General features: G+C 32.8%; 1 protein-coding gene across 1 annotated transcript in view; it reads left to right on the forward strand.

Moving 5' to 3' along the window:
* The window catches only part of AGPS (alkylglycerone phosphate synthase), a 145,147-nt gene that overhangs the window by 89,056 nt on the left and 40,668 nt on the right, over positions 1-15,423 (forward strand). Inside the window, exons 12-14 of the mRNA XM_025935115.2 lie at positions 6,209-6,260; positions 11,212-11,288; positions 13,881-13,993. Of these exons, the coding sequence (XP_025790900.2) occupies positions 6,209-6,260; positions 11,212-11,288; positions 13,881-13,993 (242 nt within the window). The remainder of the gene's footprint in view (positions 1-6,208; positions 6,261-11,211; positions 11,289-13,880; positions 13,994-15,423) is intronic.

Genomic DNA, 15,423 nt, shown 5'->3' on the forward strand with positions numbered 1-15,423 from the left:
AAATAGATGATACATGGTTTATGATTGTGCCAAATTCTTGATTGAATAATGAGTTGGCTGGTTGTAATTCCTCACTGTCACTTCATAGCACTTCCATTTTTACGGTATTTTCAGACTCAAGTTGCTTTTGAAATGGGAAACTGTATTTTGGATATATATCTTTTGGAAAGGAGTATACATGATTGTTTACAAATAGCAAAGTGGGCTCTTTGTATATTTTCATCACTGTTCTTACTGAAGGAAATAAATTAAGCAACTTTATACTGACAGCAGAAGGATTCTACTAAGGTCTCTCATCTAATCTTTGTCCACGTGAGGATTGTCCTCTTTCAATACTTCACTGCCTTGTGAGGAGCTAGAAAGGAAGATTTAGTAGAAGATTAATGTGATTCTATCTAATAAATGGCAGTCCAGTATAATCTCCAACTTAACTCAGTAGATGGGTAAGTAAGTGATTTTTAAGACTTTGAGAAAATAGATTTCTTACTGTAGCCTCTCAGGTGAGAGGAAATAGTGTTTTTTAATCAGAATATCAGTTTCAGGTATATTTTATTATTCTCTTATTGTTTGTTTAGAAATAACAATGATATTTTTATAAAGTTTTAAGGGAAAAAAGGTTGAAATAAGCTCAAATTGAGCAGTTTTTGAAGTCTGGGATTTTCCCTTCCCAGTAAAAACTTAAGAGTTATGCCCTGTAGTATTGAGGGAGGACCATATGTTCCATTAAGAGGAAACACTGTATGTGTGGCACATTTCCGTATGCATTCCTCCGAAAACTGTCTTTCTCAGTATCAGAACTAGGTTTGTAGAATTACAGATTGAAAAGGGAGGTTTTTCTCTCCCTGTCTTTTGGCAAGGTGTGGCCCATTCTACCTACCATCACTTTTATTTTAAACAGTTTTAAACTGATAGGGTGTTGTCGTTTTTTCTAGAGAGCTTAGACCATAATTTGGAAAGAAATACATAGTTCATATTTGACACCTCCTCAGACTATTATGTCTCAATTCTGAATTGTTCTGTCTTAAACTTGACTTATCCTGGAGGGGTTGAAATAAATTGAAAGGAGTTAGGTTTAGCAATTACATTATAAAATAATTAAAACTGCTTTATATTCAGTGATAATTCTTGGAAATAATAATTTGTTATGTGTAGAAAAAGGCATTGTTATTTTAAATCATTATGTGTGTGCATGCACGTGTGTGTGTGTGTGATGCTTTTCTCCCTCTGAGGCAGAGAAAATAACCTAGCCCCTAGGTAAAAGTTTGATTAATTGGATTCTTTACTATGTGATCCAGCAGAATGTGTTAAACTTGAGGACAGTTACAAGACATGCTTTTAAGCAGGAGCTACTCAGAACAAGTCATTATACATGTACAAAGTGAAAAATGAAAATGATGAACCAGAGACTGTTTGGCATTATTGGCTCTTCCCTTATATAAATGGAGGGAAATATCTACTGTATAATATGTAGCTGTAAGCCAGTATGTGACTTCCAGCAGGACTAACCAGTTATACGAATAGCCTTAAATACTGTCTGATTTTATCTGTGGTACCAGCTCTGAGGAAGAACCAATTATCTGTCTACATTTTAAGTTTTTATATATAGAAATTTGCAGTTAGCAGAATTCTTTTCACATATCCTTTTTTAAACATTTTTTTGTTTATCTGTATGTAAGATAGTGTGCTCTTAACTTTATATTCAACAAAGTATATTGGATATTGTGTAAGTTAAATAGACATGATTCCTGTCTTCTAGTAATCACTACAGATGTTGCATATCATGATAAATTTTATGTGTTTAAGCTTTTGTATGGCTAGGTACAAGGAGTTTGGTATTGGAGCTTTGGCTTCTGATATAGTGTGAGGTTACTAGACTATCTCCAAAATAGACTCAAGGTTTAGGAGTTTGGGCCATTCTAGAGTCTACACTGAATGTGTGATTTACTTCTTGAAGAAACAAGCCTTTTCAATTCAAAGGTGTTAAACAAGGCACCAAAGATATAGGACTACCATTCACTGCTTATATTTTATGTTTATGAAGTTGGAATAGTAGAAATCCCGATGCCTTTTGAGATATGTTAATATCGAATTTCTTTTGCTAGTATTTAGTAAACTAAGCGAAACCCTCACAAATAATGTGTCACATCTGCAGTGCAAGTTCTGGTTTTCTCTGTGATAAGAAAGAGATACGAATTAGGTCCATAAAAACAGATTTTGCAGAAATCTTTTGATGTGTTTCTTATAGGGACTTTTTTTTTTTTTTGGAGAAAATGGTTAGATTGAGAAATCTGTTGCTTTTTTTAAGTTGTTAGTAAAGAGAATTGTACTCAGAATTAAATAAGACTAATGAGAGTGGTTGTTATTTATTTTTCAGGTTTATATATTAAATTCCTGGTTGTAACATCATTAAAGGGAAGAAATTGTCAGCAGTTTGACTTAGTCAGTCTCGTACTAGTGCTTTGAGGTCAATGTGATTATTTATTTCTTCTTTGCTTGGGTAAAACAAAGATAATTGATATTTCCTTAAGGTCAATAATGAGTTTCTCATATCTTTGCAGACTACTTATTACATATAAAGTATACTTGGGTACAAGTCAGATGACATCAGATATTCTAGTAAAAATAAATTTATCATAGTAGGAAATAAATCAGTTATTTTATTAACTCCATTTTGAGTAAACAGTTTTTGTTTGATGTTCCTTAAATTCCCTGAATGTATTATTAACCCACCAAAAAAATTACTTGGTAAAACTATTCTCTCTCAGGTTATTTCTGGTCCCATACCACTAGGGGTCACTTTAACTCAAGAACCCTTTTCCCCCTTTCTTCATCTATGGAATACTCAGTATAATTGAAAAGCATGGGAGTGAATTTAGAGCTCAAATTCTCCGAATTTGTGATGTCTCTAACTTTTAAAGGAAATATTTTTAGGTTTTCAAATTAGTTTCATAGCAATTGAAACATAATGTAGTCTTAACCATAGGTAGTGTTACCCAGATTGAATGTTATTTTTTAAGAATAGAAACATTATTTTGGTCTTTCGATTATAGGAACTTACAATTAGTGATACTGGCAGGTTTTCATATAAAATTCTAAGAGACTTTTCTGCTTTTTTTTTTTTAGAATGATGCACAGTGATTTGCAAATAATCAATGGCCAGAGGATCATAAAACAATCTAGATACTGTTTTTTAATTTGGGTGCTTTACTTATGAGAATTTACTTGTGATGATAACTAAAATACTCATTTACTGACTTTTTAAAAAAAATGACACTATTAAAACATGAGACTTAATAAAGCTGTGGTTTCATTTTGATCATTTTTAAAAAGCCAGTATTGAAAACTAATATTTATTATCTACATACACCAAATTCTCTTTAGCTTTTTATTCTTTTTTGATAAGTGTTAGTAGTTATTCTCATTTGATAAGTGTCTGTAACCATCTACTCTGCCTCAGTACAAATAGGAATAGTCCATGACTGACTCAGCTTTATATGACTCAGCTGTCAAGTTAAAATCATATTCAATATTATTGAATATTGGTTGTTATGTGTACCACGTGTCCTGAAGCTTCCTTACTTATTTTTCCAACTTTTTAATTTGAAAGTTTTAAGCATACAGAAACTTTGAAAGAAGAGGATGGCGATCACTTGTATGTTTATCTTGTATATTCAACAATTGACTTTTTCTTATGTTGTTTTAAATGTTTCTGTATGTGTTTTCTGGGCCATTTAAAATTAAGTTGCAGACATCATGGCACTTGATCTCTAAGCATTTAAACATACATCTCCTAAAAATAAAGGTGTTTTTCTTCACAGCCACAGTACTATTATCATGTCGAAGAAAATCAACAGTAATTTCTTTAATGACATCCAGTGTTCATTCTATAAACAGATTATTTCAGTTACCCAAGATGTATTTTATGGATAGTCTTTTCAAACCAAGTTTTTATCAAGGCCTGCATATTTATTGTATTTTAGTTGTTTCAGAGATTGATTTCCACTACAGATTTATTGTACTAAACATACTTTCCCCCATTTTCTGATACATGTGTCTCTGTGCTGAATGTTTTCCCTAATAACACTTGATATAGGTACAGGGGTAGTAGAAACTAGGTGACTGTAGGAGATGGAATTTACAAGTTGGTACAAATTTAAAAGTTGTTTTTGGGGAGGGTAGGTGCTTGGCTGGCTCAGTCAGTAGAGTGAGGATTGTGAGTTCAAGCTCGACATTAGGTATAGAGAATTTAAAAATACAATCTTAAAAAAAAAGTTTCGTTTTTTGTTTTTTGTTTTTTTCTAAGAATGACAGAAGGGCTCTGAATTCTTTTGCATATGTTACTGGTGTGCTTAAGCCAAAACATATAAATATATATGTAATATGATATTGTTTATTTCATGCAGAAAAGAAACTTGGTCTAATTAGGCATCATATGTGTTATTAGAAGTTGATACGCCTGTTTGAATAAGAGCATTTTACGAAAATTGATTTTTCTGTAGTATTTTGGAAACTGGTTTGGCTTTTAGAAGCACAGCCTGATTACAAAGATACCCTTATACCAAGATTTGAAATTACTCAGGTTGTGTGTGTGTGTGTGTGTGTGTGTGTGTGTGTGTGTATAATAACTGTATAACACATAGTTTTCATGTAATTTTTGTTTCAGGTATGACTTTAAAGCTCTTTGTGTTGTGTGTGTGATGTATGTATGTGTGTGTTAGGTGATTTTTTGGGAGGCTTTGTGGTCTATTTGAAATATTCCTCATCCAGCAGTCAAGATATCTTGGTCCTAGTTTGTCTACTTAACAGTCATATGACCTCAGACGAGTCTTTTAATCTCTCTGGTTCTTATGTCCTCATCTGAAAAGTGGGGATAACACCAGTTCTGCTACCCTGATGGGGTTATTTCTTATATTAGAGATGTGAAAACAACCTGGACATCACAAGATTCTATAAAAGTAAGGCAATAGGTTATTGTTATGGTATATATGTAAAATTACCTAATACTGTTTTCTTTAGATTTGGCAGTGACTTTTTAAAATATAGATTGAATAATATCACCTTTAGTACCAAAGGTGAGTAAATTGTGTAGTGCTCAAAATAAGAATCTACTCGGTTATTTTGTTGGATGAAATAAAATGTGTATTGTGAGTGGTTTTATAAAATTAAGTATTTGTTCAATTAAAAGTAAATGATAGCAAAAATGTTGTAATGCGCAGTTATGTGTTAAGTTTTGTTCTTTTGAATGATCTGCATATATCTTAATGTTGTATGGATACAAATTTTATTTATAAATGTTATTAGCAGAAGATAAATGTTTAAAAAGTTTATGACAGTCAAAATTTTGTCATGTGAAAGCAACCTCTTGGTAGAAGTTTAACCATGTTAAAAATTTGCATAGAAAATAAAATTGTCGTTAGGATGCATCTCACTTTAATACTATGGAAAAGCTGTAGCTAACTTAAATCTTGCTAGTGTTTGTATTGTAGTATTTCAGCATACAAAATTTATATGACTATCTGTTCTCATTTTTCTTTCCTTGCAGCTTTTAGTGTGGTGACTAGATTAAATTTAACACTGGTGGAGTCCTAGATACATAATGTTACCCTTCAGAATTTTGTTGCTATTTTCATGCCTTGAAAGATTTTAGAATTCTGGTCACTGATAGTTTTTCTTTTTAAAATGGATTATTGAAAGGGATAAAAGGAAAACAACAGTTCTTAGAGTTATGTATGAAGACATCACAGATAATTTTTTGAGGTGTTTTTGCTCAGAAAAATTCTACCATCATCTTCTTCATTTTAAAAGTATATAAGAATCTGAAGATACATTATAATTCACAAATGGTGTAATGTTGATTGTAGTCTTTGCAATTTCTACTTTGTTCTAAACTAATCTACTTCAAGGCCCAATGTTTCTTTTAGGTATTTCCATAGATCTTTGCTAGGCATTGAGAAGATCTTGTTGCTGACAAAGATCTGGCAACATACATGTGTGTGTATTATATATATAGATTTCTCTTCCAAATATTTTATAGAAGTCAGTGATGTTTTATCATCTTAAAATTGTATAAAGTTAAGATTTTTTTTACTGTATATATTCTTAGGAACTAAGCTCTTGATGTCACATACAGAAAGATGGCATTTACATTCTACCTGTGTAGCTTCTTTACAGTATTAAATTTGTATCACATTTTTTCTTTTTAAAATAGAGATGTGCTCCTGCATCTATTCGCCTCATGGACAACCAACAGTTTCAGTTTGGTAAGTAAGGAATGGTCATTTTAAAATCTGCTCATGAAGCCCCAAAATTTGTGAAACAGCTGTTACATGCCAGGAAGAGTACTGAATACAGAGCTAGGAAGATGAATGTCATAGTTCCTGTCCTTCAGGAAGCCCTTAGTCTAATGGTGACAGACAATTACAGAAATGAATGAGTGCAGGATTGTTAGAGATGCTATGAAAGAAGAGTGCACTGGATACCCTGGGTGCAAATGAAGGAATGGTTGAACCTGCTGGATTTTGCTGGATGTCAATATGGGGATTCAGGAAAGATGCTTTTTTTTTTTTTTTAATGTTTATTTTTTAAGATAGAGACAGAGTGCAAGTGGGAGAGGGGCAGAGAGAGAGGGAGACACAGAATCTGAAGCAGCCTCCAGCCTCTGAGCTGTTAGCACAGAGCCTGATGCAGGGCTCGAACTCATAAACCACGAGATCATGACCTGGGCTGTAGTTGGATGCTTAAACGAACTGAGCCACTCAGGCTCCCCTAAGAAAGGCTTCTTAAAGGAGGGTAATGCTTACATTAAATCTTAAGGGGAATAGAAGTTTGCTTGGGATGTTTTCCTCTTCCCTCCTACCAAATTTGTTCACTCATCAGGAAAAAAATATGAAATTGTGAGACCTCAGTGGCATCTCTGCACTTCAAGTAGTTCGATGTGGCTCAAATAGAGGGTGGGTGAGAGTTGTTACAAGAGATGAAGCTGGATGGGTGGAGTAGGGCTTTGCAGGATTGACTTGGATTTTACCATGTCAGCAAAGGGATTTACATCTGAGAATGCTCCATTCTGCTAGCATTATGCAGGGTGGAGTAGAATGGTGCAGGTGGGGAAGAGGAGTGGAAATGGTTCAAGGGGCCAATTTTGGGGGCCTTGATCAAGGAAGCAGCGATGGAGATAGAGAGTAAGGCATAGATTTCCTAGAGCTCAGTTTGCCAACTAGATGTGGAAGGTTCCATAAACAGAAGGGTTGAGGGCAACTCCAAGATTGCTGATTTGACTGACTGGGCGGACTGATGAACAGTCTAGGAGAGAGATGATGATTTGGGGGAAAAGACATTACAATGGGTTGTTTTTAAGGTACTGTTGGAATATTCAGGTAGAGAATTGAGTACCAGGTAACCATGTTTCTTTTTCCCCCTTTTTGCATTAAAGTATTAAACTTTCTGACTCTGTTTATCATCTTTTCAATTCTCATTTTATTGCTTTTATATTTTTTTCCATATGCTGAAATTGAGTTTGGAACTTACGTTCATAGAATTTAAGTATCTTCAGAACAGTCCCTGAAATTATAGGAATGATTGCTCAGTAGTAAACACTAATGGCTAAGATAGGCAGACTTTTGTTTGTTCTATTTAAGAGTAGTTTAGGTTTTAATTTAGGGAAGAGTGATTATATAGTATAGAAGCTGAAAGAAGTCAGGGGTGCTTGGGTGACTCAGTTGATTAAGCGTTCCAACTTCGGCTCAGGTTGTGATCTCACGCCTTGTGAGTTCAAACTCCAGATTGGCCTCTGTGCTGACAGCTCAGAGCCTGGAGCCTGCTTCGGATTCTGTGTCTGCCTCTCTCTCTGCCCCTCCCCCTCTCACACTCTGTCTCTCTCAAAAATAAATAAACATTAAAAAATAATTTTTTTAAAGAAGCTTATGGAAGTCATGTTCATAATATATCAAGAGTTAGTTTTAAAATTTGATTCTTTTAAGTCATAGCTGTTATTTCTTTAAATTATTTTCAAAATACTATACTACTGGTAAAAGTTTAAGATAAGTACATCCTTTAAATAATTAAATAGTTAAATCAAATGGAAATCAAGCCTTCTGTGTTTTGGCCTGCATTTAGAGATCTAGGTCTTAAGAGAGCCATGTATCTGATTAATAATGCTTTTGCCCATTTATATGCTATTATTATAGTGTGTTATAGTCATAAACACCTTTGTAAAATTAACTATAATTTGACTAGATTTTATTTATAATTGGGATATATAGCAATTTAAGATGAAGGTTTAAAGAAAATGTCCTTCTGGCTATCTCTCATCCCTGTTCCACATTCTCATTGCTGTATCTAGGAACATGCTTTAAGGTAGGCTCTACCCTCTCCATCTTGACTATATCTTTTGTCTCCTTCCACCCTTTACTTGGCCGCCAAAGTCATTCTTTGGAAAGACAGATCTGTTCCTGCTTCTCAGCTATCTATAACCTTTTTGATTTCTCACTACCTGTTGAAGCCTTGCCATCTACATATCTTGCCATGGCTCCATGATCACGCAGCTAAACACAGCAAGGGATGTCCAGGACTTTGTACCAGCCATATGGCTTATTGGCAGTGTTTGTACCATACTCCTTAACAAATCACAAGCCTTATTATTAGATGTTAATATTTTTAATTTCATTCCTGCCTCTTGACACAACCCTTATTAGTTCATTATACTGAAATGATTTGTTTTCAGTGTATTGAAGTGATAGGTATCATTGAGTATATTGAAATGATCTGTAGAATTTCCTCTGAAACACTAAATTTTGTCAAATTTAGGGATGTTTTTTATTCATTTTTATATCCCCTGCACCTGTCATATGACAGGTACTGACATGTTGATTGACTTAATCATCTACTTAGCCAAAGAGGATGAATAAATCTTGGAGAGCACATAGTGTAGTCCTAAGCACAATGTCAATAGCACAATTTATCAAATACTCCTTACAGCTGTCCCTAAAAGTAATATTCTCAGTTTAGAGATGACTCAAAGGCTAGATATTTCAGCCCACAGGTCATATGTCGTAGAGCAGGAGTTGAATCCAAATCTGTCAGACTCCAAGGCCCAAAACTTTTGCCACTGTTTGAGATCATTTCTTTGAAATGTAGATATTTATTAAATAATTTAAATTAAAAAAAATTTTTAATGTTTATTTTTGAGAGAGAGAGACACAGAGTGTTGAGCAGGGGATTGGTCAGAGAGGGAGACACAGAATCCAAAACAAGCTCCAGGCTCTGAGCTGTCAGCACAGAGCCCAACGCGGGGCTCAAACTCACAAACTGTGAGATTATGACCTGAGCTGAACGGCCGCTCAACGGACTGAGCCACCCAGGCACCCCAATAATTTAAAATTTTAAAAGTAACACTGTAACAACACAGCATTTACTAATCATACTGTTTAGTAAATCTGAAAACTTAGTTCCTTCATTTACTATAAAAAATAAAACACAGTAGTCAGAATATATTTAGAACGTAATTAATTTGAAAGACAATGTTAATTTAATAAGTAAAAGATAATAATATTCCCTTAGGTTAATACTAATGCTGACCCACTTAAAGTTAGTATCACTTTTATAATATTATTCTTTAGAGCTAATTTGTCAACTCCATATTTGGGATACAGGTGACTAAGTCCCACTAGTGTTAATGGAAATTGTGCAAATGAATTTCCATGTGTTACGAACATTTACCCTTAAGGACTATTCCACATCAGTGTAGTAACATTTGGAGTCCTCATACATGGTGTAAAGATGTGTGGATCAGAAGGATCAATTGTGGATCAATTTCTTGCAAGAACACAACTCACACACTCATACATTTATGTTTATGTATTTCCAGTTGTTTAAGTAGGATGAATTCTATTTAGGACAGGAAGTGAATATTTTGATATGTTATTTCTAACTTTATACTTATTAGAAATGGTATCTCTTAAGGCACTGATTATGTTGGGAAAGCATTTTTTGACAGGTTACAGTAAAAGAAAAAAATTTTCCAAACATCTTGCTTGTGATCCAGGTACTCAAAAAGATTTCTGGGTTGATCTCTATCTAATCTGGCCTTCATTTGTCTTTTGTTTTTTGTTTTGTTCAGTTATAGCATGGATATCTAACTCTTAATCTCTGGTTAAGACTTATGTTACTTGGTCTTTTATATCACACAGTTTCCTGTTGTAGTCAGTAAAAATGCAATAAGTATTGCAGATTCAGAATCTAACTTAAAAAAAAAAAAAGAATGGGGGGGGAAGACTACATACAAATCATAGTCTTTTCCCCCTAGAAATCTACCCTCTCACCCCCAAAGAAACTAGTTTGCTATTTGCACCAATCTTAAAGAACAGATCTATACTTTAAAAACAAACAAAATCCCCAAATCTTAAAGCTTGTTAAAAAAATAAACTTTTTACTTGGAGATAATTTCAGATTTACTAGAGACTTTAAAATTCTTTATAAAAATTCTATATAAATGGTATGCCCCATTTTTCTGAATTGGCCTTATAGCACTAAAGCCAGATGTATCTGACTCTTAAATCTAACAGTCACGGGAGTTAAGAAGTTGCTCTGAAAACAATGAGAAAACAGTAAAAGACTTTCACTCAATTAAACTCAATCCGCAGGCAAAGATGTTAATTTAACAGACTCTGAGACACCGTTTATGTTATTCTGGCAATTTTAACTCTCTGGGTGTGATTAAGGAAGCAATTACTAGTTTTATGCCAAGAATTCTGGAAGAATTAGGAATTAATTAAGAAACAACCTTAAACTTGGCACTGACTCCATATTTGGTTATAGTTCTGAATGGTTTCTGCATAATTAAAAAAAATAAAAGTAAAACCAGCCACCATTGGGTGTTCTTAATGAAATAAAAATTAATGAAGTGATTTTACTATGTATAAACTATACCACTGAAAGATAACCTAAACTATATGTAGTATTAATTACATGTGGTAATTTGAGTTCAAAAAGAAATGAGAGGTTTAATAAACAAATAGTTGTGACTTTTGAAAGAAGATAAAGATGAAAGATGTAAATCTTAATATCAGTATGTTATACATAAAACATAGGAAGATTTTTAAAATTTGGAGTCATGAAACATTCACTTTTTTTAGGATACTAAATTAAACTAGCCTCTTAATCTTCTGAAAAACAGAATTTGCTATTAATTTAAAATATGAACTTTTCTCTTCTTAGGTCATGCTCTTAAACCTCAGGTTTCCTCTATTTTTACATCATTTTTGGATGGCTTAAAAAAGTTTTATATTACAAAGGTAAGAATTTTTATTAAATGCCAAAATTTTAAATGCTTATGATACTAATTTTGTCTCCTGCCTTCTTACCCTTCACATGTACCTATTATTATGTTTTTTCATGAATGTAAATTTCATAATAATTATTTTTCATGTTGGAATAAATATTTTATTGAGTAAATCAGTTATTCATTTAATTTCAGAAATTTTCATTTTTTCCCCAGATTTGAAGTTTCTAAAAATAACAGTACCTTAAACAGTTTCATGCATGTACAATTTTTTATAGTTTGATTTTTTTATAGCAGATGTCAATATCTAGTGTACTAAGAGTATGGATTTTTTTTTTTTAATTTTCACTGAATTCCTTTTCTAAAGGGTTATACCAGCTTACACTCTCATGATACACAGGTGCTGTTTCTTTGTTGCATCCTTGCTATTCATGTAGGAGTTTTGTTTTTGTTGTTTCAGATTTACTGAATCCAGGGGGAAAAGTGGTATTTTTAATGTTTCTCATTGAAACTCCAATGAGACTTAATCATTTCCTTGTATTTCCTGGATGTAGTTTTTGTGTGAAGTAGTTGAATGTGATTATTTTGCCAGGGGTGGCAGCTTCATGGTATTTTTTTCTTGGTGCTTTGCTGTGTACCCTTTGAATAATGGAATGACTAGATGCCTTTGTTACAAATGTTGTAAATAATTGAGTCAAGTGACTCCCTTTTTTAAAAATTTCGTTTAATATTTATTTATTTATTTTGAGAGAGAGAGAGAGAGAGAGAGAGAAAGAGAGAGTGAGCAAGTGCAGGCACAATCGGGGGAGGGACAGAGAGAGAGGGAGACACAGAATCCAAAGCAGGCTCCAGGCTCTGAGCTATCTGGACCGAGCCCATCGTAGGGCTCAAACTCATGAACTGTGCAATCATGACCTGAGCTGAAGTCGGACACTTAACCTACTGAGCCACCCAGGTGCCCCCAAAGTGACTCTGTTTTTAGTAAGAGTTTTTCTTTTTGGTTCAAAAGTTTCAAGTTTTTATATATTTTTCTGTGATTATTTAATCACTTCTTTTTTTTAATGTTTGTTTATTTTGAGAGAGAGAGAGGGAGAGAGAGTGAACTCACACATGCGGAGTGGAGGGCGGTTTGCAGAGAGAGGGAGAGACAGAATCCCAAGCAGGCTCCCCGTTGTCTGGGTGGTCAGTGCAGAGCTGGATGCAGATCTCATCCCATGAACCGCAAGATCATCACCGGAGCCGAAATCAAGAGTTTAGATGCTTACCTGACTGAGCCACCCAGGTGCCCCTATTTAATTACTTGTAAGCTTAGAAAAGTCTCCCTTTCTCCAGAGCTATAATTGGGACCGTTTCTTCTCTCTCTTGGGTTTTTCTTAAGTATGAATTTAAAATTTTTAATCTTTGTTACTATTTGAATTTATTTCAATTTTATGGTGTGAGATGAAGATCTGAATTAAACTTCACTTTCCGCTCCAGTTGCTAACCAGTTGTAACAGCACCATTAACTTCCTTACTTTGCTTACAATTGATTTGTCATGTCTAAGACATCTTCTTATATACTTACTCAAGAAGTGGACCCCATTTTAGTGTGTCAAATACTGTATGATCTCTTTTACATAAAATCTAGAAAAAAAATATTAAAAAAACTAAGTTCATAGATACAGAGAACAGACTGGTGATTGCCAGAGACGGGGTGAAGGGTAAGAGAAAAAGGCAAACTTTTTGTTTTCAGGGGTGGAGGGGTAGAAGGAGCGGGTGAACTGTTTTTGTTTTTGTTTTTAGTTTAAATAAATTGGATTTTAAAAAAGGTATCACTTTTTTAAAATGAGTTTTTATTCTTGAAAAATTAAGTGGATTTAATTACTATAAATCTACTTGGTTTTTAGAATTTTTCTTGTTACCCATCATTACCTACCTGTTTATCAACATAGAAAACTTTTAAAAACTCTTCACCATTTTAGGGAATCCGTTAAGGTTTCTATCAGAATTGGAGTAAATCTGTTATATTAGTTTGAGCAAGAATTCACAGATTTATTTACTTAGTTCAGGCATTCTAGAACATTTTAGACACATTTTCCTAATGAGGTTATGTATTTTCTTTTATGATTATTCTCAGATATTTTTCATTTTAATTTTATATGTAAGATCTCCTTTGAAAATGTTATTAAGAAGTTATAGTTGGTATGTAAGAGAAGAAATGGTCCCTGTTAGTTTTTACTTTTATCTACATCCTATATCTTGCTAATTCATTATGTTCTATTATTTTGGTATTTTTATTTGATTCTTTATTGCAGTTATGATTCTTACAAGTTATTTGCTCTATTACATATCAATATGTCATTTCTACTGACACCATGGCATACTTTGAAATTAGGTATTTTCTGTAGTTTTGTTTATAACAACCTGAACAGGTATATTAAACATTCTTTTTGATTGACATGTGAAGTTCCAAAGCTCGATTTTTAGAGTTGGTATGTTTGAGCCCAGGTCAGAAGGACAAAAAGAGCAAAATGTTTTTGATTTACTGTTTCGCAGGTAAAGATTTATCTATCTATCTATCTATCTATCTATCTAAGTATATGTCTTTTTTTTTTGTATTTTGTAGTTTAAAGGATTTGATCCAAATCAGTTAACTGTTGCTACATTACTATTTGAGGGGGACCGTGAGAAGGTTCTTCAACATGAAAAACAAGTGTATGACATTGCTGCAAAATTTGGGTATGGCTCTAAGTTCATAATGCCAAGAGAATGTTAATCGAAAATTCTGGTATCTGTAAGCAGTTGTTAATGCACCCCTAAAGGATTAAATTTGTAGCAATATATGATAGTCAACTTAAAATGTTGTGTTGGTTACTTCCAAAATTTGCAGAAAATTTGATTGGTATGTTGCTCTTACTTGTGTAAGCATATATATTAGGATATATTAAATATTTTATTACATTTTTCCATTAATTTTATAATATTTGCTTTTGTTATGCTAGAGTAAAATATGAAAAAATTCATAGTCATCTTACTATTTAACGGTAATAGTATATATATATAAAACATGTTATTAGTATGTTTGTGAAAGGAAATTTTTTAAACAAAAGAATTTGATAAATTATCTATACTCCACCCCTTGTCACTTACTGTTTTCTTCTGGTATAAAGAAACAGAAAACATTTCACATATATAACCAACTGAATAATGACTGGGTGGTTTCTGTCTGTCTGCTTGATGGATTATGAGATTGATCGATGAGAACTGTAGTGAAAATGCCATTTATCAGGACTACATTTTTCCCTTCCCTTTTTAAATACGTAAACTAAGTTTCCTGGATACAAGTCGTCGTCGTCGTCTTCTTCTTCTTCTTCTTCTTCTTCTTCTTCTTCTTCTTCTTCTTTTTCTTTTATTATAATTTCAGAGTTTAAAATATGTATGTATGCTTAATCTGAGTTCTTTGTAAATATTTACTTTAGTTTCCCTTTTTTGCTATTTATGAGAACAAATGAGCACTTAATTTGTAGCCTTGTGTTTTAGAATGCCTCACTTTTATATATTTTTCTCACTATGATATTCAGCTCTTTATTTTTAGGATTTTCTGAACTTTGTGTTTAAAGTACAGAATTCTTAGAAAAAGATCTAATCTTTGGCTTAAGTTTTGATTTACTTTGGTACTGTGTTTGAGTATTGCAAATCAGCCTCTCAGTTTTATTCTTACCTTATTCTGAAATTGGCAAGTCGAATTAGTAAAAGATGAAATTCACTAATCTTTTACTTTTCCTCTCTCAGAGTACCTTTTTTGGGAATTAACTGATTTTTTTAACTAAATTAATTAAGAGTAATTGTGCCATAAAAATTCATTTAATAGCCAGAAGACTTAGATTTCAGGTTAATCTCTGAATTTATTTTTGAAATATACATGTACCTATTTTTTAGTTTCTAAGTTATGTGAAGTATATATATAATTTGATTTTTAAAACATTTTTCTTAAAATCCATGGTATTAGAAATAATTAAGGGGATTTAAATTAAAATCTTTTATATATAAATTAAATCTTTTAGTTTCTGTTATAGCCTTAAATATTAGAGGCTGAAACTTTTAAAAATTGTTTTTTATATATTGAAATATTTAATTGGGACGTCAAAATTATTCAGGAGCACTTGTAG

The sequence above is a fragment of the Puma concolor genome, chromosome C1 (genome assembly GCF_028749965.1).
Source record: "Puma concolor isolate L17-30 chromosome C1, mPumCon1.1.hap2, whole genome shotgun sequence".
Lineage (NCBI taxonomy): Eukaryota > Metazoa > Chordata > Mammalia > Carnivora > Felidae > Puma > Puma concolor.